The sequence below is a fragment of the Rousettus aegyptiacus genome, unplaced genomic scaffold (assembly GCF_014176215.1).
Source record: "Rousettus aegyptiacus isolate mRouAeg1 unplaced genomic scaffold, mRouAeg1.p scaffold_m13_p_4, whole genome shotgun sequence".
Classification (NCBI taxonomy): Eukaryota; Metazoa; Chordata; class Mammalia; order Chiroptera; family Pteropodidae; genus Rousettus; species Rousettus aegyptiacus.
In genome coordinates, this window is record NW_023416307.1 from 91,608,890 (window position 1) to 91,632,158 (window position 23,269).

The 23,269-nt window shown below is 44.6% G+C and overlaps 1 protein-coding gene across 5 annotated transcripts in view; it reads right to left on the reverse strand.

The window, feature by feature from the left end:
• The window catches only part of IQSEC1 (IQ motif and Sec7 domain ArfGEF 1), a 379,222-nt gene that overhangs the window by 220,802 nt on the left and 135,151 nt on the right, over nucleotides 1–23,269 (reverse strand). For 4 of the 5 annotated variants that reach the window (XM_036218801.1, XM_036218804.1, XM_036218803.1 and 1 more), the window contains exon 2: nucleotides 19,099–19,128. The exons of the other annotated variant lie outside the window; for it this stretch is intronic. In XM_036218801.1, the coding sequence (XP_036074694.1) occupies nucleotides 19,099–19,128 (30 nt within the window). The remainder of the gene's footprint in view (nucleotides 1–19,098; nucleotides 19,129–23,269) is intronic. 5 annotated transcript variants of the gene reach the window in all.

Genomic DNA, 23,269 nt, shown 5'->3' on the forward strand with positions numbered 1-23,269 from the left:
ATACCTGGGGACATCTCCTTCATTTGGGCCTTGGGGGACCCTACTCCCCACTTGCACACCAGTGGTCTTTTCCAGAACACACAGAAACCTCACTCAGTTTGGAATGGGATGTATCAATCACCGCCCTTTCCCTTGAAACTCAGCTCATGTGCTCCCTTTCTCCACGCCGTTGCATGTTGTGTCTGCTGCAGGAGACCGAGCTGACAATAAATCAACAGCTCAGCACTTAAACGCATAGATGAGGCAAGGTCTGACAGCTGGGACCTCACACTTCATTTTGAAGAGGCTGCAGAAGCCCTTGGGGTCCAGAAGCAGTGCTTGGGCCAAAGTGAATCTGAAGGCTTTTTGATGGTTGGAGGCTTCTGACCATTGTGGGTAGGAGTAGGGGTGAGGGGGTGAGGTCCCTTAGCTGTCCTGAAGACTCATTGGGTGCAGGCTCAGAGTGCACAGAGTAAAAAAGCCTGGCTTGGAGGTATTCACAGACTAAAAACAGACAAGCCAGCCAGCCAGACAGAACACCATAACTCATGAGCTTCTTTCATGGGTGAAGGGTCGGGGAACAGAAGCAGAGACCCAAGTCTGCTGGGCAACCAGTTAAAGATAGCATTTTCAAATGAGACTTGAAGGCTTTAGATATGTTTGGATGAAGTAACAGAAAACCCTACTAAGAGTGACTTACACTACAAAGTCATCTAATATTTAATGTTTAAAGACAATCTGAAAGATAGGAGGTCCAGAGGTGGTCTGGTGATCTAACAATGTTATCAGCGACTCACATACCACCCACCTCTTCTTTACCATTAGTAGAATTTTGGTGTCACTCCCTCATTGTTGTACCTTCACAACAGCCATCACATCTGCATAGTTAGTACTCAAGGTGGAAGCATGGGGGCACCTTTATTTCCTATCCGTCTCTTTTTTTGCAGGAAGGAAAATCACTCACAAAAACCCCCATAGACTTCCTCTGATAGCTCTTTGGTCAGAACTAAGTTACAAGGCCTTGCCCCTACCAATCAATCACTAGCAGGGGGAAAGTAGTTGCCACGACCAGCTTGGACCAATCATGATTCTGTCAAATTGAACATCCCCTGGAAGGAGGAGAGGTGGAGTAGGCAAAGGCTGCAGAGTGAGCAATCAACACCATCCTACATAAAGGAGAAATAGACAAGGAAGCTGAAATTTCAAAGCCAAGGGAACAGAAGAGTAGGGGGAGCCACACATGCAAAGGGTTTACTGGTGTAGGAACACAACACTGGTGGGGAAAGATGGGCAGGGCCTCTCTCTTCAGAAAGCAGTGGTTGAGATGTGAGGGCTTTGAAATCAGAACACTGGGGTTCAAAGCTGGCTCTACCACTTGGTTACTTACTGAGAATAAAATGAGCCTCAGTTTTCTCATCTGTAAAGTAGTAATGAAATCTCTTCTCTCCAGGCTGGGGGAGGAGGTGGCAATAGTAAATGAGGTAACAGGTAGAGCACAGAGCTGGCTTGGGCTGAGCACTGCACACAGGCACGCTGTGGCTACTGTTTTCTAAGGCAGGGTCGATTCGCTTTTTTCATAAAAGCTGAATAGTAAATATTTTAGGCTTTGAGAGACTCTGGTCCCCATCACAACTACTGGACTCTGCTATTGTAGTGCAAAGGCGACATCAACGACAAGTAGTCCACACTCTCAGTGGGAGTTTATTATTGATATTACTGCCTGTCACAAAGTGGATCTGCTTAGTTCCCAAAGTACAGGCAGCCTCCACATACTTGTCATTTTCCATCTGCTCCTGCACTTGCCTCTTGCTCAGTGTCTCTCTGTAGCTCCCCACTGCCTAAGGCCTGCCTCATTCTTGGCATAGAACGTACTGTAGGTGAGGCAATGGACATGTACTATGCCTCCTGCACAGTCTGGGGAAGCTCAATATTCCAGTCCACTCCACAGCACTGAAAGCCCAAGGTGAGGAGCATGGTTAGAGTCTTTATTCAAGCACTAATTCCTTCAACAATTCTGAGCTCCTGCTTTGCTGGGTGGTTACTAGGGTCGGAGAGATGAGGTGAACACAGGCTAGCTGGGAAAAAGGGGACACATGGGGAGGTGCTGCGCGAGGAGGTGCCGACTGAAGGGTAATCTCATAACTCTTCTCGGCCTTGGTTTTCTCATCTTTAAAATAGAGACAGGAAACCCTACATTACAGTGCTGTTGTTGAGGTAAACAGAAGCGTGATCCACTGCCAGAAACTGTGCTAAGCACACTGAAAAATGAACTTAATTAATCCTCATGAAAATCTATGAGGTGGCTACCAGTATTGTCACCTCTTTTTGCAGATAAGGAAATTGAGGCACAAAGAAGTGAGGTGACTGCTTCCATCAGGGACATCCAAGGGGACCCAAGCTGCTTGGCTGGCAACAGAAAGCCTCAGGGCAGTGTGGCTTCCCCTAGTCCCTCCTGGGCTATCTCAGCCAAATTCTCAGCTTCAGTGAGCTCCCTGTCCTTGGGGTTGTGCAAGTAGGTGTTGAGAGGTGTTTCCTGAGGACAACTCAGCATCTGATGTGGCACTGAATCAGTCTGTTTTCAAAGTCAAGTCCAGGCCTGCATCCCTGCTAGCAGCACAGAGGAGTAATTAAGGACACAGGCTGTGGGCCTGAGTTATAGCAGGGTTCCCTACTCTGTGACCTTGGGCAAGCTGCTTCCCTCTCTAGGCCTCAGTGTCCTCACTGTAATAGAGAGCTGACCACAGGCCCCCAGGAGTGCTCACTAAGAGGTGCTCTCTTCACCACCACAGAGGGAGGACAGATGCCTAGGACAGGGGCAGGATGGAATCGGGGAGCCCCAATCATATGCGCCCCTCCCCAAACCATGAATGTCTTACCTCTGAGCCATTGTGTGTGCTGTTCCACTAAGCACACCCACACTGTCCCTATCTCCCCTGGATCAAATTGTGGAAATGTTCCAAGGCCCCCCAGATCCCAGCCCCTCTCCCCATCAGACATGTCCCCCCCCCCTCTTGTTTAAGCACTCTTTTTCTCTGCCTCCTTGTCTGGTGTGATTTGGTCTCTTGTGGGCAGATGCCTAGGCTTCCTCCTCCCCACTGTTCCGTAGATCCCAACCTAGGACCAAGTACACAGTAGGTGCTCAATATACATTTAAGGCTACAGGGTCCTCCTCGCTATCCTCCAATATAAGCACATACTCTCTCTTCTTCCCACAGGTGTCCCCCAAAATGTCAGCACCCAGGACAAGCCTAGTCAAGCTCCACAAGGGCTGGACAGAAGCTACTGGTATATGCGGGGAGGCCTATGTCAGCCCCGCAGTTCCACCTGCCTTGGAGTCACTGAAAGAAAGGGTAGCCCTTGAAGAGTCCAGGCCCCTGGTGCTACAGCAAGCCAGCAGCCCACAGACCACTGTACTCTGCCCTAGGGGCATGAAGCTGTCCCTTGAACATCCATGAGGAAGCGCTGGGTGGGGGTGTGGGGGCTGTGTAGTGGCAAGGGCATCCAGAGTCTGGACCTTGCCTTGGGGCAGCCATTCCTGAGCCTACCCTAGTCAAGAATCTTAAACCAAGGACCTAGAACTAGGATCCAGGGGCAAATGTAGGTGTTTTTTGTTGTTGTTGTTGTTGTTGTTGCTTTTTGATTAATTCTAACACTTAAAACTAAAAGATTTCAAATAAATATCCAGGTGTCTAGCTTTTGTGGGGGGGACACATAAAATGAGAAGATTGTCCACCTGGATGACAGTCCCTCAAGGCAATGTTCTACTGGACCTGAGCTGGAGCCACCCTCTAGATGGAGCTTGTGTCTCCAGCTCAGCACAGTCCTTGCTGCTCCCTAAGCTTCTCTTGGGGAAAAAGGCTGAGAATGCAACATCAAAGCAAGCATTTAGTGCATGCCCTATGAAGGCAGCCAAGGAAAGGTGGGGGTGGAGCAAGCCTGATGCCAAATCTCTGGAACATGTCCCCAAGGAAAGTCTTTGTCTTCTGATTTTCAAGGCTGCACCCTGAACTGCTGTCCTTCTCCCACTCCCTCATGTATCCTGCATCCAGGCATTCCACAAACCCAGCCATGTGAGGCTGTAACCCCAGTGTCAGCACAAAGGGCAAAGTTGCAGGCACAGGGCCCAGAATCCCACCTCCAGCAGCTCCTTCAGTGTAGCCATCACTATGAGGGGGTCACTGCTGGACCTACCTACCTGAGAAACTGAGGATCCAACAGGACAAGCGACTTGCCCAAGGTCACATAGACTTAGAGGGCTTAGAATCCAGGTCTGCTTGTCTCTCAAGCTGTCCCCCGAAGAGCAGCCTTTTCCTCAGAAGACAGGTCAACCTCAGCAATGACAATTAAGTGAACTAGTACAGAGCAGAATGAATGTGTCATAGTGGGGGCAGGGGCACAGGAAGGTCAGGAACAAGTCCCTCAGAGGAACAGAGTCCTGAAGGGAAAGGGATGTTGCTCACTGGTGAGTAGAGGAAAGGTTCCTTCTGGTGGAGGCCTCTGCTTGTGCAAAGGCCTGGATTTGTGATGCAACATGGGAAACACAGCTCCTATGTTGAGGCAGGAGCAGCAGGATGTATCAGAAGGTGACACTGGTAGTCCTGACATCTGGAAGCCCTTGGACACCCTCTGTTCCTAGTGCAGCCCAGGCCCTGGCAGCTCTGTCTTTATGCATCTGCCTCCCCGCTTCCTGTTCCTCAGAGGCCCAGCCCTCGAGTTCTCTCTTCCTCAGCACCCTGCACTTCCATACTGTCCAGTCTTGGCTCACACACGACAGATGGATTCCCACTTGAAGTGATAATTTTCTCATTACTGAGGGTACTGTCATGACATGTCTTCAAAGTTTAAAAAATGATTAACATTGAAAAAAAAAAAATCCAGGCTGTTAATGGCCTAAATGAGCATGAGGGTGAGAGAAGGTTCCTGGAGAAAGGGAAGGAGGAAGTGAACTTGACTGACAATGGCCCACATCTAATCCTTTCATCTGTTCTGTGTTTTATCCATCATCACATTTTTTCTGAGCCCTTTTCTGCATCTGGCTCAAAGCCCTCACAGAGCTAACATGCTAGAGATATAAATAGAGGGTGATCATAGTACTGGGGGATCCCAGATGAAGCCAGAGGGAGCTGCAGAAGAGGGCTGGATGAAGAAAGGCTTCATGGAGGAGGTGACATCTGAGCTGGGTCTCTAAAGATGAGCCATCAACTAGCCAGGGCCTGGCCCAGAGCTGGAGCCAAACACATCATGAATAAACGAGTGAATAAAGAAACAAAGGACTGGGCATTCACCTAACAGACAGCTCACCTGGGCTAAAGCTTGAAACACAGGACACACTAGGTGTCTTAGTCCATTCGGGCTACTATAACAACATAGTGACCAGCTTGCTGCTGCAAGAGCTTTGTGCTCAGACTATTTGTGAGCCCTCATCTGCCTTCTGCCCCTGGATACTGCTTGTTTCCAGAAACGCCCATCAGTGTGGCCTCGGTGTCCCCATGTGTAACTATACATGCCTCATGGGGGTTCATGAAGAGGAGGAGGTCAGAAAGCAGCCTGAGACTGAAGAGGGGAGTGGACAATGGGAAGCCCTACAGTGGTGGGATCATAGGGTGAGACACATCAGATGGGTGGGTCAGGGGAGGGCCCTGCCTGGGAGCTCAAGGATCCAACTAATGGTGGCTTCCCTCACTGAAAGGGACTTTACAGGAAGAGGCAGTTGTGGGGCAAAGGCTGAACTCAGTTTGGGAAGAAAGAACTTTGAAAAGCCTGGGGAAAACCTGGACACAGACATCCAGGAGGAGATAAACATAGGGGACAGAGGTGTGACAAAGGGTCAGGGTCTGAGCTTCAGACTAGATGAGATGTGGTAGGGATGCAGGGGCTTGAGGACATCTAGGAAGATCATTAACTGGGGTGGCCAAGAGAGACCGTTGTATTCATTTCACAGCCTCCTGGTGCCTAATGCAGCTGGTCTCAGGGAGGCCATCAATAAAATTATATTGATTTGACCTAAACTCACCCATTTTCACTTTAAATTATTGGAATAGAATTTGCTGAACTCAACAGATTGATACCCTAAGCACAGGTTAATCAGCTAGAAATATGAAACGAAGGATTACAAATAAAAGCAAAATACAGACTCGAAACAAAACTTAAAATTCACACTAATAACTGAGACTCTCAACATGCAGCCCGCCATGGCCTCGGGGCCTTACCACTTGCTGTTCTCCCAGCCTGGACCACTCAGCCCTCTACATTGCTCACTTCCTAAACATCTTCAGGAATTTGCTGAAATGTCCTTCCTGCCTTCATTTTTCTCCACGGTGTACACTACTGCCTGACTTTGCATATATTTTACTTATTTTTTTCTCTGTTTCCCCCACTAGGCCATAAACTGAATGAGATTGGAGGCCTCCACCTGCTTTACCCACTGCTGTACCCTGGAGTCGGAAACCAGCACGGCATACAGGAGAGCCTCAGTGAAGGGGTGCTAAGTGAGTGAATGCTGTAGACTACAGGTAAGAATGTTTCAGGCAGTGATAAGTTGTTTGTTTACTATTTACTGAGGCTCTACTATGTGTCTAGTACTGGCCTAGGCTGTAAGCATAGCAATGAATGAAATAAACAAAAAAACCAAACTCCGCTGCTTCTGTGTAGTTGGCATCATGTGTATGTGTGAGTGTGTGTGTGTGTGCGCACACACACGTGTGAAGAGGGTGCAGTGAGCACAATGTGTTAGAAGGAGTAAGTGCTACAGAGAAGACCAGAGTGGGCAGAAAGCAGCAACAGAGAAGGAGAGTGGACAAGAGAGGTCAAAGGCCCAGATCATGCAGGGCCTGTGGCCCTGTAAGGACTTTTCCTCTGGGTTGGGAGGAGCCACACCTGGGTGCTGAGCAGAGGGGCCAAGCCCAGAATGTGATGAAGGGAATAAAGTGAGTAATGTCTTGGTAGATTTGAGGCTGTCACAGTACATTGCACAGGCAGGGAAGGCTCCTCTGTGGAGGGGACATCCAAGCTGAGCCCTGTATGGACCATGTTTCTAGCTTCTGTAAACTTGATGCTTTAACATTTGCCCTGCACACACACATTGGACATGCTTTCTTCTAAGTCATTCTGCCTCCCTGTTGACCACCTCCCCCATCTCCAGCAGGAATTCTCCTTCTAGAGCCCTACTTTTCAAATACAAATCAGCCAGTCCAGTGTCCACACACCCCCACCTTTTCTATTGGATGCGCATACCGCCAGCTACTATATCCCTGCCCTAACCACCATGAGCCAGTACCAGACAACTCAGGACAGCCCCTATGCTGCAGAGCCCATAAAATTACTCAAACCAACTGATCTCAAGCCACTTACCCTGCCTCACCTGTTTCTTCCTGCAGAAACCCCATTAAAGACTCCTGTCCACAGTCCTCTCCACTCGCTCTGCTTCCTGACCGACCCCGGTACTTCCTTGTGTGGCACTGCATGGTGTGGTGTGCCTCCTCCTCGGGAAGCTATGACTAACGGACTACCTTTTTCAATGGCAATCATTTCCCGATGTTGGCCTTACTGACCCTCAAATTTTATATTAACACATTCCATTTTAAACCTGCCCTACAAGATACTTTGCAGACACCTAAGAGCAAACAAATCAACAACAAATGAACTATATATCTTTTTACAACATTATCAAGTTTAATATTTTAATATATATAGGAATTTATTTTACCCATAAAATTGTAGGCTTCATAAGAGTGGAAGAAATTACATGGACAAGACCAGACCCCTGGGGTCCTAAATATCTGTCTTCCCAAACTGAGAGCTCAGGTCAAGGCTCTGCCTTCATATTGCAAGTGCAACTCAGTCGGTTTTTCAAATTAAGCTTTTAAACATGTCAGCTTAGCGGGGAACGTGTCAGTTCCAAACTCATCTTTCTAGGAATAATCAAATTACACCATGCATGCAACAACCTGTTCCCTGAGTTATTAATTAGAATCTGCAGATATTAGCAAGGAAAGTGTAAGCACAGCATATTTCAAAGTAAGCTGTGTCTTTGGGAGGGAGGGGTGCACGACTCTGGGAGGATAGAACAAGAGAACAAGATGATGGCCCTGGAAGATATTCACTCAAGTCTTTTAGTTAGCAGCATTGACCTTTGCATGTTAGATTTCCAGAGAGGAGAGTGGGCTGGAGCTGAGCTTGGCTGTCACCCTATGAAAGGGAGGGCTGCAAATTTCAGACAGCTGTAGTTCTTGGCAAACCCTGACCCAAAAGAACAATACAGAAATATTCCCTCCAAGATTGCTATCCTGGTTCAGCTGCTATAACAAAGGGCCCTTATGAGAGTGGCAAATAGAGGTTTGCATCTCTCTCCACTCAATCTGGAGGGCTGTTTGGCAGGGCTGGTCCAGGAAGCCCCTCTTCTGGATACCCAGGGGAGCTGCCCTCATCCGCTCCAACCAGCATGAAGCTCCAGCCTCAGAACTCATATTTCCAGCAGCAGGATGGAGAAAGAAGAAAGAATGGTCTACTTCTCTCTCCTAGGAAATACTCTGAAAGTTACACAAATTTCTTCCCCTTCCATCCTAGAGGGAGAGCTTGGTCACATACCCAGCCTAGCAGCAAAGGAGGCTGGGAACTCTGTCATCTTGGGTAGCCACTTGCCCAGTATAAGTATTCAGTTGCACTGAGTGAGAAGTGGAGTGGGAGCCATCTGGACATCTGCCGCACACCTTTTAACATTCCCTCCCACCAGCTGACTGCTCCCTACCTTGAGTTCATGTTTTATGAAAGATTGTACATGAAACAAATTGTATTAAGTAATGCATAACTCAGTAACCAGCTGAAAACCATGAGCCGGTGGGTGCTTTTCATTTAATTTGTTGGGAAATTGCTGGTGGAACTTCGTTACTGATTCTGAGGCTCTTCTTCCAGCCAGAATCCACAGTGCACGTGCAGCCAGAGGCATCTTGTTCCACGGATATTGACCATGTTACTCCCTACTCAGGATCTCCTTCTCTTTAGAACAAAACCCAAAGCCCTTGCTATGGAACTGACCTGGGGTTAATGAGAAAATCAGAGGCAGGCACCGCTGGCCCAGCCAGCCCAGGCCCGGGCCTCACAGAAGGAGAGAGTCTCCGTAGCAAAGTATTCTGTCATTAGAACCGATCGCTCCAGCTGCCTTCTGCCTCCCATACCTTCTTTCCATTTCCCATGGTCAAACCCATGCACCAGGTCCCTCCCTGATAGGGACAGGGGAAAGGCCCGACTCCTGCATTATAGTCAGGAAACTAAGCTGCACAGGTAAGTGACCCCTAAGCTGATTTGGAATGACACCCACTCCACTTCTCTGACCTACTTCCCTGAGGTCATGGTGCATTTTTATCCTTTTGTGGACCTCTTGGTCATAATTAACACAGGCCATAATACTAAAACTTCCCTTGGGCCTTCTGCAAATGTTAGGTAATGTGCAGGAAAATGACACAGTTTTGCCTCTCTGCCCTGCAGTATGGCTCATAGCCTTTTCTCTTCAGAAGCATATTTGTTGCTGTTGAGAGTTTTTGTAAGAATATTCTTCAGTTATTTTTCCATTTAGATTAAGTCCAAGTATTGCATCACTATGCACTTTTCAAACTGGAGGATGTACAGCCCCAATTCTGTGCAGGGTGGATGCAAAACAGTATCTATAATACATCTTTTGGGAGCATCAAGTTTATTACAAGATCTGGAAGAACCAAGTACTTTAATAAGAACTGTTCCCCTCTCCCACAAACATGAAAGCAAAGACAGAGAAGGGCAGGAGAAGAGAGAAGTGCCCCAGGAAAAACAATCCAGTCTGAAGTTTCCCCTATGGTAAAGGTGAGGGGTGGAACTGCAGTTAAGACAGCCTCTCCTCTTGTCCTCCAGGGGGCTCCAGGCCTTCCTCCAAGCTCACCAGGTATTTTGTACACAATGCTTTTGAAGGCCTTGAGGTGCTGGATACCCTTCCTGATTTGAATCCCTTGCAGAGAATGCCTGGAAATTTGCACACCTCCATTGTCTGCTGGGCCAGGTCCTCTCACTCAGGGGTCCTTCACATACAACGTGTACTTCTTACACTGCTCGCACCAGCAGCTGTTTGTATCCAGCCTCTGTCCAATCTCCTAAACCACATCACCAGCCTTCCTGAAGCTCAGCACCTTCAAGTCCAGTATTTAAAATGCAGGGAGCATGGCTTGACCTCCCCACAGTTTTTTATTGTGGCCTTCCATTGGCCACCTACAATTTAAATTAATTAACCCTGTTCCATTTGCTATGCTGGGTCTTGCTGGACATCCTAAAGCAGAGGTTCCTTAAGATAAAGTTCAAGAACTTCTCAGCCACCCCCTGCCAGCCCAGGCTGTGGCCACAGGGAGAGGCTGGGGTCACACCATCCAGGTTCCCAGCACAAACAGAATTTTCCTCGTAAGGACACATTGTTGAGGCAGTTGGTTCCCTCTGGGGCTCTACTCCTGCTGCTTCTGGTGTTGTGGGTGGAAGGGGAGGCCCCAGAGCCATGCTGAGAGGCTAGGTTTGGTGTGGCATCCTTGATTCCAAGCTGGGTAGGGGAGTGACCGGCTCTTTGTCCTTCTGCCCTGACTCCTGGTCGTCAGGCTGCTGATTTTCTGTCTTGCAGATCTAGGTGGGAATAGCAGGCTCACTATAGCTACATTTTACTGAATGCAAAGAGACCTCTGGATGAACCTCATGTGTTGGGGAAGGACCGTGGTTGTTGGGGTCAGAAGAAGGGAAGAATCAGGTACATGACTATTATGTTGCCATACCTCCTTCCTATTAATTAGTCCTGGATCTCATTCCACTCAAAGCCTATGGTTGTCATCACCTCTGTTATTCAGGGGTCCTTGTTGTCACAGGGCAGCTCACTATAAGGTCTGCGTTCCTCCTTCTGGACCATGTTTAGCCACAGGCCCATCACTATTTCTTCTAAAGTTTCTCTGCTGCTAGGGCCAAAGATTATTAATTTTTTTCAAAAGCTTTACACACTCAAAAACTTGAAAAAATGGAACATGGCATTGCCTACTCAGTATCCACTGCCGCAGCTCCCAGAACTCCTCTCCCACAAAAGGCAGGGTCTCAGTGACCAAGGAATATAAAACAACTCCTAAGTTCCACACATCCACTGTGGGACCATCATAGTTTGTGCCCAGGAAGTGTTCTGGGGCAGCATAAGAGGGGCGGCCACAGAATGCACTCAGCTTATGACTAGTAAACCCATGGCTGAGACCAAAGTCTACAATTTTTATGTTCATCTGAGCATTAAAGACCTGGCTTCAGGACCCTGTGAACAACATCCTTCTGGTGGCAGTATTGCACAGTAGATACCAGCTGCTGGAAGTTGCCTTGGGCCTCATTTTTCATCATACAGCTGTGGTCCTGTAAATGATCAAATATGTTTCCTCTGCTAACATGCTCCATAATGAGGAACAATGTTTCCTCTGTATCAATCACATCAAATAACTTGACTAAATTAGGGGGATTCAATGCCTTCATGCAATGGAGTTCATGCAAAAGTCCCTGGAGGTTAGAGGAGCTCTGCTGACTCTAATGACCTCGACAGCTACCTCTATCCCAGTCAGAATGTGCCCGGCCAACTTCACCTGAGTGAAGTTTATCCAGCCAGTGGTGTTCAGGAGATTATAATGGTCCATATGGAACTTCTTGTTAGCAAGATGACAGCAAGACCCTGCAAAATAGTTATCTGCTAAGCACACTAACTGACAATACTAACAATGCTAATTATGCTTACTAACTATGCTAATAAACAATACTACTAACTATACTTACTGTGCTAGCTATATCAATTATACCAACAATGTTAATTGTACTAACAATACAAAATGAGAAAAGAACAAAGAAAAAAAGAATAAAAAATGAGAAAAGAATTGAGAAGAAAAGGGAAAAAGGAAAATGAGAAAAAGCAAAAAAAAAAAAAAAGCAGAGAAAATAATAAAGCAAAAGAAAAAAGAGAAACCAAACTAACCTGTCCAAGTCTGCCAGGTCACCACAAATCAGCTTCCTGGGCTATAAGGACAAAAACCTCAGGCCGGCAAGGGCCTTATATAGAAGTTTTTTTGTAATTCTGTCACAATGGAATTTTATGAGATCAGAGCAAGAAACAGGCCAATTATGGCTAGGGATAAACCAAGGTGCTTTTCTCACTTTTTGATCTCAAGACTCTTTACACGAAAAGGAGGAAGAGGAGGAGGAGGAGGAGGAGGAGGATGAGGAGGAGGAGGAGGAGGAGAAGACCCCAAAGAGCTTTTTGTTTCATATGGGATATTAGAGATTGATATTTACACTTTATTAAAAGTTAAAATTTATAATCTATAGGATGGTTCTGTGGTTTTTAAAGACCTGAAGGTTATTTATACCTAAGATATTCAATTCCTTTGCCTTAAACTCTGATTGGTCTCAAAATGATGCTACAACTTAATTAATATCATGATACATATAGGAAAATGTTCTGTTGCATAAGACAAGTTAACATTATTAATATCTATAAAGCTTAGGAGAAGATAGCTTTCATATTTTCACCAGCAAGATCATGAGTAGATTTCTCTTCAGAAACCTTAGAGGCCGGAGGGCAACAGATAGATGTATTGAAATTGTTGAAGGAAAAAAGCTGTCAACCAAGAATCCTATATCCGGCATAGCTGTCCTTCAAAAATGAGGGAGAAATGAAAACATTCCCAGATAAACCAAAGCTGAGAGAGAGCTTTACCACTAGACTTGCCCTATAGGAAGGGCGTCCTTCATGTTGGACTGAAAAGACACCGGATAGTAACTCAAAGCCTTATGAAGGAAGAAAGATCTCTGGTAAATGGCAATACTCAAACGGTTATAAAAGCTAGTGCTATTGTAACTTTAGTTTGTAGCTCCATCTTTTGTTGTGTATTTAGTTTAAGAGGATAATGTATTAAAATTATTGGTCTGTTTTTGGAGACACGGTGCATAAGGATATAATTGTGTAACATCAACAACTGAAAAGGGATGTGGTCAGAGCTGTGTAGAAGCAGAGTGTTTATATGTTCTTGAAGTTAAGCTGATATAAATTCACATTAAAGTGTTATAACTTTAGGATGTTAAATGTAATCCCATGATAACCAGAAAGGAAAGAACTATAGCATATACATGAAGGGAAATGAGAAGGAAATTAAAATGTTTCACTATAAAAAAACTAACTAAATGCAAAAGAAGACAGTCATGCAGGAAATGCAGGACAAAAAGCTAAAAGGTATATAGAAAACAAATAGCAAAATGACAGAAGTAAGTCCTTCTATATCAGTAATTAGTTAAATGTAAACTGAACTCTCCATTCAAAACACAGATTGGCAGAATAGATAAAAACACATCATTCAACTATTTGCTATCTACAAGAAGCTCACTTTAGATCCAAAGACACAAAAAAGTTGAACATGAAAGGGTAGAAAAAGATAGTCCAGGCATATAATCACCAAAAGAGAGTAGGTGTGACAGTACTAATATCAGACAAAATAGACTTTAAACCAAAAATTTTACAAGAGACAAAGAAGGACATAATATAATAACAAGAGTTTCAATAGAGCAAGAAGATAAAATGATAAACATTCACACACCTAATGACAGACCAACAAAATATATGAAGCAAAATCAAGAAAATTGAAGGGAGAATTAGACAGTTCTACAATAATAGTGAAATCTTCAGTATCTCACTCACAATAACGGATAAAAGTGCCAGACAGAATATAAGTGAGGAATCAAGGACTTGAACGAGATAATTAACCAACTACATCTAACATATATACACAGGATAGTACCTAATAACAGTATATACATTTTTCTCAAGTGGACTTGGACATTCTCCAGAATAGATCATATGTTAGTCCACAATTTAAATTTTAATACATTTTAAAAGATATGCAAAGCATCTTTTCTAATCACAATGGGATGAAGTTAGAAATAAGTAACAGAAACAAAAGTAGAAAATTCACAAATTTGTGAAAATTAAACAACACACTCTTAAAGAATCAATGCTTCAAAGAAGAAATCACAAGGGAAATTAGAAAATACTTAGACATGAAGAAAAACAAACCACAACATATTAAAATTTATGAAAACAATGAAGCAATGCTAAGTGGAAATTTTATAGCTATAAATGCTTATATTAAAAAATAAGAAAGATCTCAAATTGAATTCTTACATTAAAAATGAGATCTCAAATTAACAATCTAATTTTATGCAACTTAAGGAACTAGGAAAAGAACAAACTAAACCCAATGCCAGCAGAAGGACAGAAAAAATAAAGATCAGAGAAGAGACAAAATAGGGAATAGAAAAGCAATAAAGAAAATCAAGAAAACCAAAAGGTGACTCTTTGAAAAGATTAACAAAATTGACAAACTCTTAGCTAGGCTAAGAAAAAAGAGAAGACTCAAACTATTAAAATAAGAAATGAAAATGAGACATTACCACAGACTCTACAGAAATAAAGAATTCTAAGAGAGTGCTATGAACAATTGTACTCTAACAAATGGGATAACCTCGATAAAATGAACAAATTTCTAGAAATACAAAACCTACCAAGACTAATCACAAAGAAATAGAAAATTGGAATAGATTCATAACTAGTAAGGAGACTGAATCAGAGGTTTTCCCAAAAAATCTCTTGGGGGGAATAAAAGAAAATCTCTGGAATTATGGCTCCACTGGTGAATACCACCAAGTATTTAAAGAACTAACACCAATCCTTCTCAGACTATTCCCAAAAATGTAGGAGAAAGAACACTTCCTAACTCATTCTATGAGACTATCATTGCCTTGATACCCTGATATATCTCTGGCCCATCTTTTAGACAGTCACCAGAGGATTTTTCTAAAACATGCAGGCAGATAAGTTCTTTGCCTAGTGACTTAAATCTGGATTCTATAAGAACTTTCCACTTCCTGTGTAAAGAGAGGACCAGTGGTGCCTCCAGAATCAGGCTGGATACATATGGACCCCATTCAAAGGCCTCAGACCACAATGGATGAGCCACACAGCAGAATGGGCACAGCTAAAGGGAGTATTAGTGAACTGAAGGACCATCCTGAGGAAATTGCTCAATTTGCAGCACAGAGAGGCAAGAAGATGGGAAAGTGAGACAGGTTCTGAAAGACAAGAAGTCCACAAAACTCTAGACAGAATCCCAGGGGACAAAAGGGAGGATGGAAGAGAGTCAAAATGGAATATTCTCTGAGCTGGGACTGGCACTTCCTGCACAAGCAAACATGGGTTTGCCTCCAACCCTCCCTGAGAATTCCAATGAGGTGAGTCTCCAGAAACTGTGTTGGAGGGGGAAGAAAGTAAAGAAAGAAGTGGATGCTACACACTATCACACACTGTCCGATCTAGAGCCCCATTTAATAGGTTCATTGGTATGAGGCTGAAATCCTTATCCCATTTCACTAGGGGGCAGGTGTTCACTGTATCTTATTGGTCATCATGTCCTTAGTGGTTAGCTCAAAGATATGCATACGTAGGTGCTCAATAAAGACTATCTATCAAATGAGTGTGAAATCTGAGGGTTGGGGAGTTCAGTGTTTGGTCCAAGGTGACACAGAGTAAGAAAAGGAGAAAGAATTTGAATTCAAAATTTTTACCCTGGTGCTTCTACTCCATCCAATCCACAGTGCTAAGGACTGTTTGCTCACCTCCTGAAGTCACTTGTTCATCCCTTAGTCCACACCATGAGACATGGCTATAGGAGTAGGCTCCCAGCCCATGTCTCTGATTTGGAGCCAGCTCGCATTCCATCTGAGGTAGACAGCTCAGCTCTGTGTACCCAGCACAGCAAACAGTCCCAGCTTCGTCTGCCACCTTTGGCAATTTTTGTACTAGTGCACAAAATAAACTGCACATTCTCATTTTAGGCTTTTTTGGGGAAAGGCCCAGTTAATTACAAAAGCTATCTTTCCTTTATGCAGAGTGAGAGGAGATAGTCACAGAAAAATAAATTAATTTTGACTGATTGCTTTCACTTATATGTCTTGGTTCAATTAAGAAAACATTTGTAAATGAGCTTTTCCAGAAGCATGTTCCACACTCCCCAAACAAAGAGTCCTGGGATTTTATGGGTTGTTTCCAGCCCTGAGCCACTTGCTGGTGCCTTGGAAAATGCCAGTCAGCATTTCAGAATCCCACTCAGAGGAGGAGACCAACAAGGAACCAATTCATTCACTGTTTTTCTGAGGATCAATTAGCTCACACTTGTGAAGTGGGCATAGCCCAGTGCTGGAGACTGACCTTCTCGGAGAGGCTGTATGTGCAAGCTGCCTGTTAGAATCGTGTTGGAAGTTGTTTAAAATTCAGATTCCTGGACCCACCCTGGACCTGCTGATGGAGCCTGGAAACCTGTATTTTCAACACAAGTGATTGAAAATCACTTAGAAAGGCTTTGGTATGCAATATCCCAGGTCTGCATTGAAAACCTTATTATCCCTAGAGAAGCTATTTAGTATTTCTAAGCCTCAATTTCCCAGAGCTGAAAAAAATGGGGCTCATAATACTCTCTTGAAAGGGTGGAACTAATTGTGCTGAGGCCCCAACCCAGAGTGAACTCTCATTAAATGGTACTATTCCTATCAGGTACCATTTTAAGTTGACAAATTCATTTCAAGGAGTTGATAAGAGCCAGGAAAAAAATGCTTTTACCCTGCATAAAGTCCTGTATCTTGGATACTGCAAGCTTTCTGGGCCCTCCACATAGCTCTTCATTCTTTTCAAAATCCAAACTCTGCAAACCTCTCCTCTTCCTGTGGCCTTCCCCTAAATAAATCACTTCAAAGTCAGGGGTCCCCCGGAGTCACCCTACGAATGGAGTGAAAGCAGACACATGCTCTTGCATAACAAGGAGCAAATTCCTACATTTGCAAAATGGTTAAAAATGAGTCATTTCATTTGTGGAAAATGAATACATATGATCTTGCAAATGTTTTGCCTGGGGGAAAATAGTGCACACAGACTCTCAAACCTGTTTCTCCTGGTAAAAACAGTTCCTTGGTGTTTGGGGAGGTTGAAACAAGTAAGCAGCTAGAAAGGCAGTCGCTGGGATGATTTGAGTTTAAAGAAAAATCACCTCACCCAGCAGGGACCAGAGTACAGGAGGGTCTCTCAGGGTTCCTTTCCTTGATATTTAGCAAAGACCATCAGCTCTTAGCGTCCATCATACTTTATTTAGCCAGGGCAATGAAATCCAGTCTTTCTGAGTCATCAAAAGCAGCCCCTTCTGCCCACTTTTTTTAGGGAAGTTTTGTTGTGAAAGGTAAGATGGGGGTGTGTATCTCATCTCCATTGAACAGTTGGATGGCTCATTTTTCTTTTTTCCTTTTAGTTTATGGCCTGAAAATATTTATGAATCCTGAATCAAATTAAAGAAACATTAATTTGGGCTTGTTCTGTGCCTGGGCCTCCCAGTGATAACAAGGTGAATTCATTCCACTAAGGCCCCTTGGTGCCTGCTCTGTGCCTGGCTGCTGGCCCCACTTGGAGACCACCCAGCTACATCATCCCAGATCCCCTACCTCTGCCCCAGGGAAATAAGACAAGTGCTCAAATCACTAGGACACAAAGCAGAATGAACTTGGATAACAAAACCAAACACAAAAAGCCACAGAGTGCAAGCAGGTGGAACAGTACTTCAGCCGCAGCCCTTAGAAACTTCAGGGAGGCAGCAGCATGGAGGTTCTGAGAAAGGCTTGGAGGCTGCTGAGTATGGAGAGCAGAAAAGCAGCACAGTCACACAAGCCAGAGGTAGGCAGAGAATCAATGGATGCATTTAGGAGGGCCAGTAGCATTGTTTGCCCAGGAGCTGCAGGTGCCCTAGGGTCTGGAGCAGGGTCGCACAGGTGAGGGGTGCCAGCAGAGAAGTCTCACCAAGAGCTGCAGATAGAGCACAATGGGCAATGGGATGCCTGGGGGTAGAAGCAGGAGGGTCACTGTGGGACTTAAGTTTAGAACATTCCCTCTCCTCATCCTAAGAAGGCAGAGGTGCTATGAGAAAATACCTGATGAGAGACTGGGCTGATTAAGGAAGAAACCTCATGGACACTCCTTAGAAAACAAATTTTGCAGCTGTCCAGGGGCTGAAGCATGGGGAGTGGGAGCAGGCTCTCTAGAAATCAGATCTGAATAGTCTGGGGGCTTCTAGTCCTGACCAATGGAAGGACTTTATATATGTGCTCCTGTGCCTGTGCTCATGATCGCAGGATGGGACATGTGACTGAGATTTGACAACTGTGTAGACAGCTCCTTGGGGGTGAAACACAAAGTCTGACACATAAGAGACGCATTCAAGGCCTGACAAGAGCATTTTAAAATTCTAGCAATGTTTTCTATTACAACTCCCATTTCCAAAAGTCCACACAAGAAAATGGACTAGAAGTTGCTAGAGGGTTTGTTCTTCAGCCCTAGAAGAACTGAAATACAACCTTCTCTAGTTGAACTTATATCAGTTCTCCTCTTTGCTCAGCTCCACATCTCTATGAGTACTGCTGAGAAACATTTGGCTCAAGCTACAAACATATGTTTGACTTTGCATACCAGTTCCCTGGTATTCTGAAGCCATTCCTTATTCTCACCATGTAGATCCAAGCATAATCCGTGCCCCCCACTGCAATGTCTTTCCCATCCTTCCCCCACAAGGAGAATCATTCTCTTTCAGGGCTCAGTTCCAACATCACCTGCTTTGCAAAAACACTTTTCTGATAACCCATCACACAGAACTCTGAGGTGGGAGCGTGGGAGTAGGGGTGGGGCATGGATCTCAAGGTCTATTCAGGATCAAAATCTCATCACCATGTGGATTCATTCATCCTACACGCATTTCCCAGCACCATCCCTCTACCAAACATTCAGAAGTCTTGCCTCGACCCCACCCAGCCTGGCCCTAAGAGCTGTCTGAGCTGAAAAGATTTTCTGGTCCTAGATGGGTCACAGTCTAAGCAAACCAGGCCACCGTCAGCCCATGATAGGAAGAAACAACCACCAAGCCAGCACAACTGTGTCAGAGAGAAATCAAAAGCACATGGTTTCATTGAAGCTGTCCACTCCCAGGACACAGACGCAGCAAACAGAGGCTGATGACATACCTGATGCTCCGGGAGCTTTCTCCTTCAGACCTGCAATGAGAGAGAACACATGCTTAGAATGCTGGTACTCTCCGCTCCAGAAGCCCTGCACTAGGACATTAGATATGCAGATGTTGAGGTCCCTGGATACCCTGAGGTCCCTTCTCCAGGCTCAGCAGTCTACTCCCAAGCCTCACTCCAAGGGTCTCATATTGCCCTTCTTTTGACCTGGCACTCTACCCTGAAAGTCACTTCCTCCTGGAAGCTTTAAGGCTCTTCCCCGCTGCCTCCTTATAGTGCGCATCATCTTGACTGCAATTGTTTTCCCAGGATCTGAACATCCCAGGAGTTGGGGAATAACCCCAGAGGCAGTGGCTGTGGTTCCAGAACTATGTACCTAGGTTCTGCAAGGCAACAACTGAATAAATGAATGAGTGGGGACAGTGTGGTATCTGCAGTGTATTTTCCCATTACCAGCTCTATTTTCAAGTACCCAGAAATCAATTATACTGCTTTGCAAAAGAGATAAGACTGAATGTCAAGAAACTGGATGATTAGATTATATCATGCATACTTGAACTTTCACAGAAATTTCAAAATACTCTTCATCTACTGACAGCAATGCTTTCCCACTCTGTAAACCAAATGAAAGGGACTTTAGGATTAAACCATATGCAGCTGACGGCTAAAGCTACAGTTGGGTTTCCTGGGTCTGAAGGAGCAAAGGTCTATGAGCAAACACATTTGGGAATCTAATCCCTGAATGTCCCAAATTGGGTTTTATTGCTAGAGAGCTTGAGAAATAAAAATACACAACCCAAAGTCAGACAAGTTTTCTTTTGGTAAATTACCTTTTCAGTAACTTTGAGGACTAGCCGCATGGCCCTGTCAACACATAAATTCCAGGTGATGTCTTTCCCCAACTTTGCTGATCTTAATAATGTTGGGAGGAAGCAAGAGACTTAAAGTGTTAAATCAAGCTACATTTGGAGATTGCAATATGCTGCTCAGCCCTGCAGTCAGGCCAGAGGAAATCTGCAGAACAAAAGATTTCTGCTGGGATTGCTAACAACCCATTTCCCATACCTGTGAAGGGGTAACAGGAACAAAAGAGTCTTTAAATGGCTGCCCTACACAATAAAATCATTTATTCTTTATGGCTAAAACCGTAGGGAACCTATGGATGAAAAGCTGGGAACTGCCAGCAGGCCTTTCATGCTACATATTCTTACCTTTTCCTGTTACATACTCTTCCCCTTCCTCGTCTTCATTGTATGTCCATATCAAATGAAATGGGCAAACTAAGTCTTTACACTGTTACTCATGGGAACTAAAGAATGATATATAAACCGAATTCCCCAAACACCCGGGGTCCCTCTCAGTGCCTTTATTCTGTCTCTCTCACTGTCCTCATCCCTATTGTCTCTGTCCCTCTGAGTATCTTTTAGATCCACTTACTCTCTGCCTCAGAATAGAGACCACACTCTGTCCTTGGAGTGTTACCCTTTCTCCAATAAACTTTCCTTTTGACTCTAATGTTGGTGTGTGTGTTGACTTCTTTCTACACTCTCCGCCAAGAGCTCTGCATGGGCTAGTGTCCCTCCCGCCCCCAGTCAGGGAATTCTGCACTGTCCTGCATCATCAGGAGACCGTCCTGTGCCCCCTTCCCATCACAGTGACCGATGTCATCTGGGTTCTCTCTCAAACTAGCTGAGGGTCCAGCGCAGGACAGTTTCTCTGGAATGCCATAAAGGATCCAAAACACCTTCAGGTGTCGGCTGTCCTGAAGTTTCCAGCCATCATGGCTCTTACCACAGCTACATAACTGTTAGGGCCACAGGTCACTTCCCATCTCATCACGGGTGAACAATTGAAAATAATACTAAAGACGATGATTATGAGAGACACTCCTTATTTGATCCTCTCTACATGCCAAGCACTGGGCTGGACCCTGACATGATGATTTCTGATTATTGATTTTCACAGCAACCTGGTATGTCCTCGCTGCATAGATGAGGGACTGAGGCTCCTGGAGGCTGTATAAGTGTTATGGTTGCTTGATCGGCCAGTGCCAAGGGGCATTTTGAACCCAGATTTGCCGACTCTACCCACTTCTCTCACTTTCTACTATTTCATCTTCCTGTCACAATTTCAACAGCCAGCTAGCAAACCAGATTCCATTTGTGTTGTTAGAAATCAAAATAAAGTTTACTCAGGGCAGGTGGGAAGGGGACATAGGAGCTTATAGGTGCTGCTAATGTTTGGTTTCTAATCTGGGTTAATGGTTACCAAGATATGCTATTGTGACTTACAAGAAATATATATTTGGTCATTTAGATAACCAAATATATATATTTCTCATATATATTTGGTTCCTGGCTCACAGTACCAAAACTCTTGAATTTCCAGAGTGATAAGAGCAATGCGAGCATCCTTTGTTATATTTGGTCTCCTGTCCTCAGTTCTTGAAAACATTTTAAAGCCATAAAGGTAAAATGAGTGTATTATTATTCATAATAAGTCCCTTTCCACCACTGGTGGGCTTATGTTAATGAAGTGACTTTTGGAAAGCAGCTAAGGATGGGAGATGGTTGCTTGAATAGAGAGTTGAAATTTTCAGTCCCACCCCTTAATAAAGGGAGAGGGAGCTAGAGGTTAAATCAATCACCAATGGCCAATGGCCATAAATTAATCATGTCTATAAAATGAAGTTTTCATTAAGAGAGAGAGAGAGAGAGAGAGAGAGAGAGAGAGAGAGAGAGAGAGAGAGAGAGTGTTAGTTCACAGCTTCTACGCTAGGGAACCAGAATCCTTCCACATGGCACCATGCAGGGCCCCAAACTCCACAGAGACAGAATATCCTTTGTATAGGACCTGGCTGCTGATTTATATCCTCTAATATCCTTTGTAATAAACCAGTAATCTAGTGAGTAAAGTTTCACTGAGTCCTGAGAGCTGATCAAGCAAATTAATGGAACCCAGTGAAGGAATCGTGGGGACCTCTGATTCACAGCCAGTCAGAAGCACAGGTGACAACCTGGACTAGTGTTGGAAGAGGGAGTATTCTTGTGGGACTGAGCCCAAACCTGTGGGATTGGATGCTGTCTCCAAGTAGAGAGTGTCAGAATTGGGTTGAATTGTAGGACAGCCAGCAGGTGTCTAAGAATTGCTTGTGGTGTGAAAAGTCCATAACATGTCAGAATCAAGTACCAGAACCTTTACCAGGTGAGCTCACAGTGTAAAAACTCACCCTGCCACACACTTAGAACACCAGCACTTTTCAATAAGTGCACTGTTCTATTAAAAAAAAAAGTGAAAAAAAAAACATGAAAGGGAGAAGAAGAACAGGGATAGATGATATAGATTAGCACTAGCTGATAACTGTTGAAGTTGGGTACATAGGGATTGGCATCATTATACTGATTTGCCTACTTTTGTGAATATTTGAAATTTTCCACAAGAAAAAGTTAAAAACATAAAACGTAAGAGGAAGTGAATTTGGGTGCATGCATTACTGGACTCCTACTAAGTCAGGTGGTGAGCAGGGAATGTGATAAACTGTGGCTTCTTTGAAGTAGACTTGGAGAGGCTGAGCAAACCATCCACATTCCACAAGCATGTTATAGAGATGGATTCAGCTCAGATCTATCGTCATGATCATGGCACCCCTTATCTCGGTGAGAGAACTTTCAGAGAATCTGACCTCACTCCAGAAAAACATACACAGCTGCAAATCTTGTCATGGAGCCCCTGCCAACAAAGTAACAAACCACAAACAGTGTCATTTTATACAGCTGGCCCTGACTCCCACTTTTATGTGCTCCTGCCGGGTGTCTTAACCATTTGAAGTGCTCGCTTAAGGAAAGAGCTAGCCAATATGTGTTTCAAAGGCAAGGAGATATGTAGCCTAGGTCTAGGAGATGGTGCCAAACATAAAAGGTGGTAGTGTTGACTGCATCCTCTAGCCAAGAGGAGGTAGGGTCTGTGTGGTCACCAGGGACTGGAAAGTAGGGGAAATGGGGAGATGTTGGTTAAGGGGTATAAAGCTGCAGTTATGTAGAATGGACAAACCTAAATATCTAATGTACAACATGGTGACTACAGTTAACAACACTGTATTGTATACTAGAACTTTGCTGAGTGTATAAATTTCAGATGATTCACCATACACATGGAAATGGTAACTGAAGAG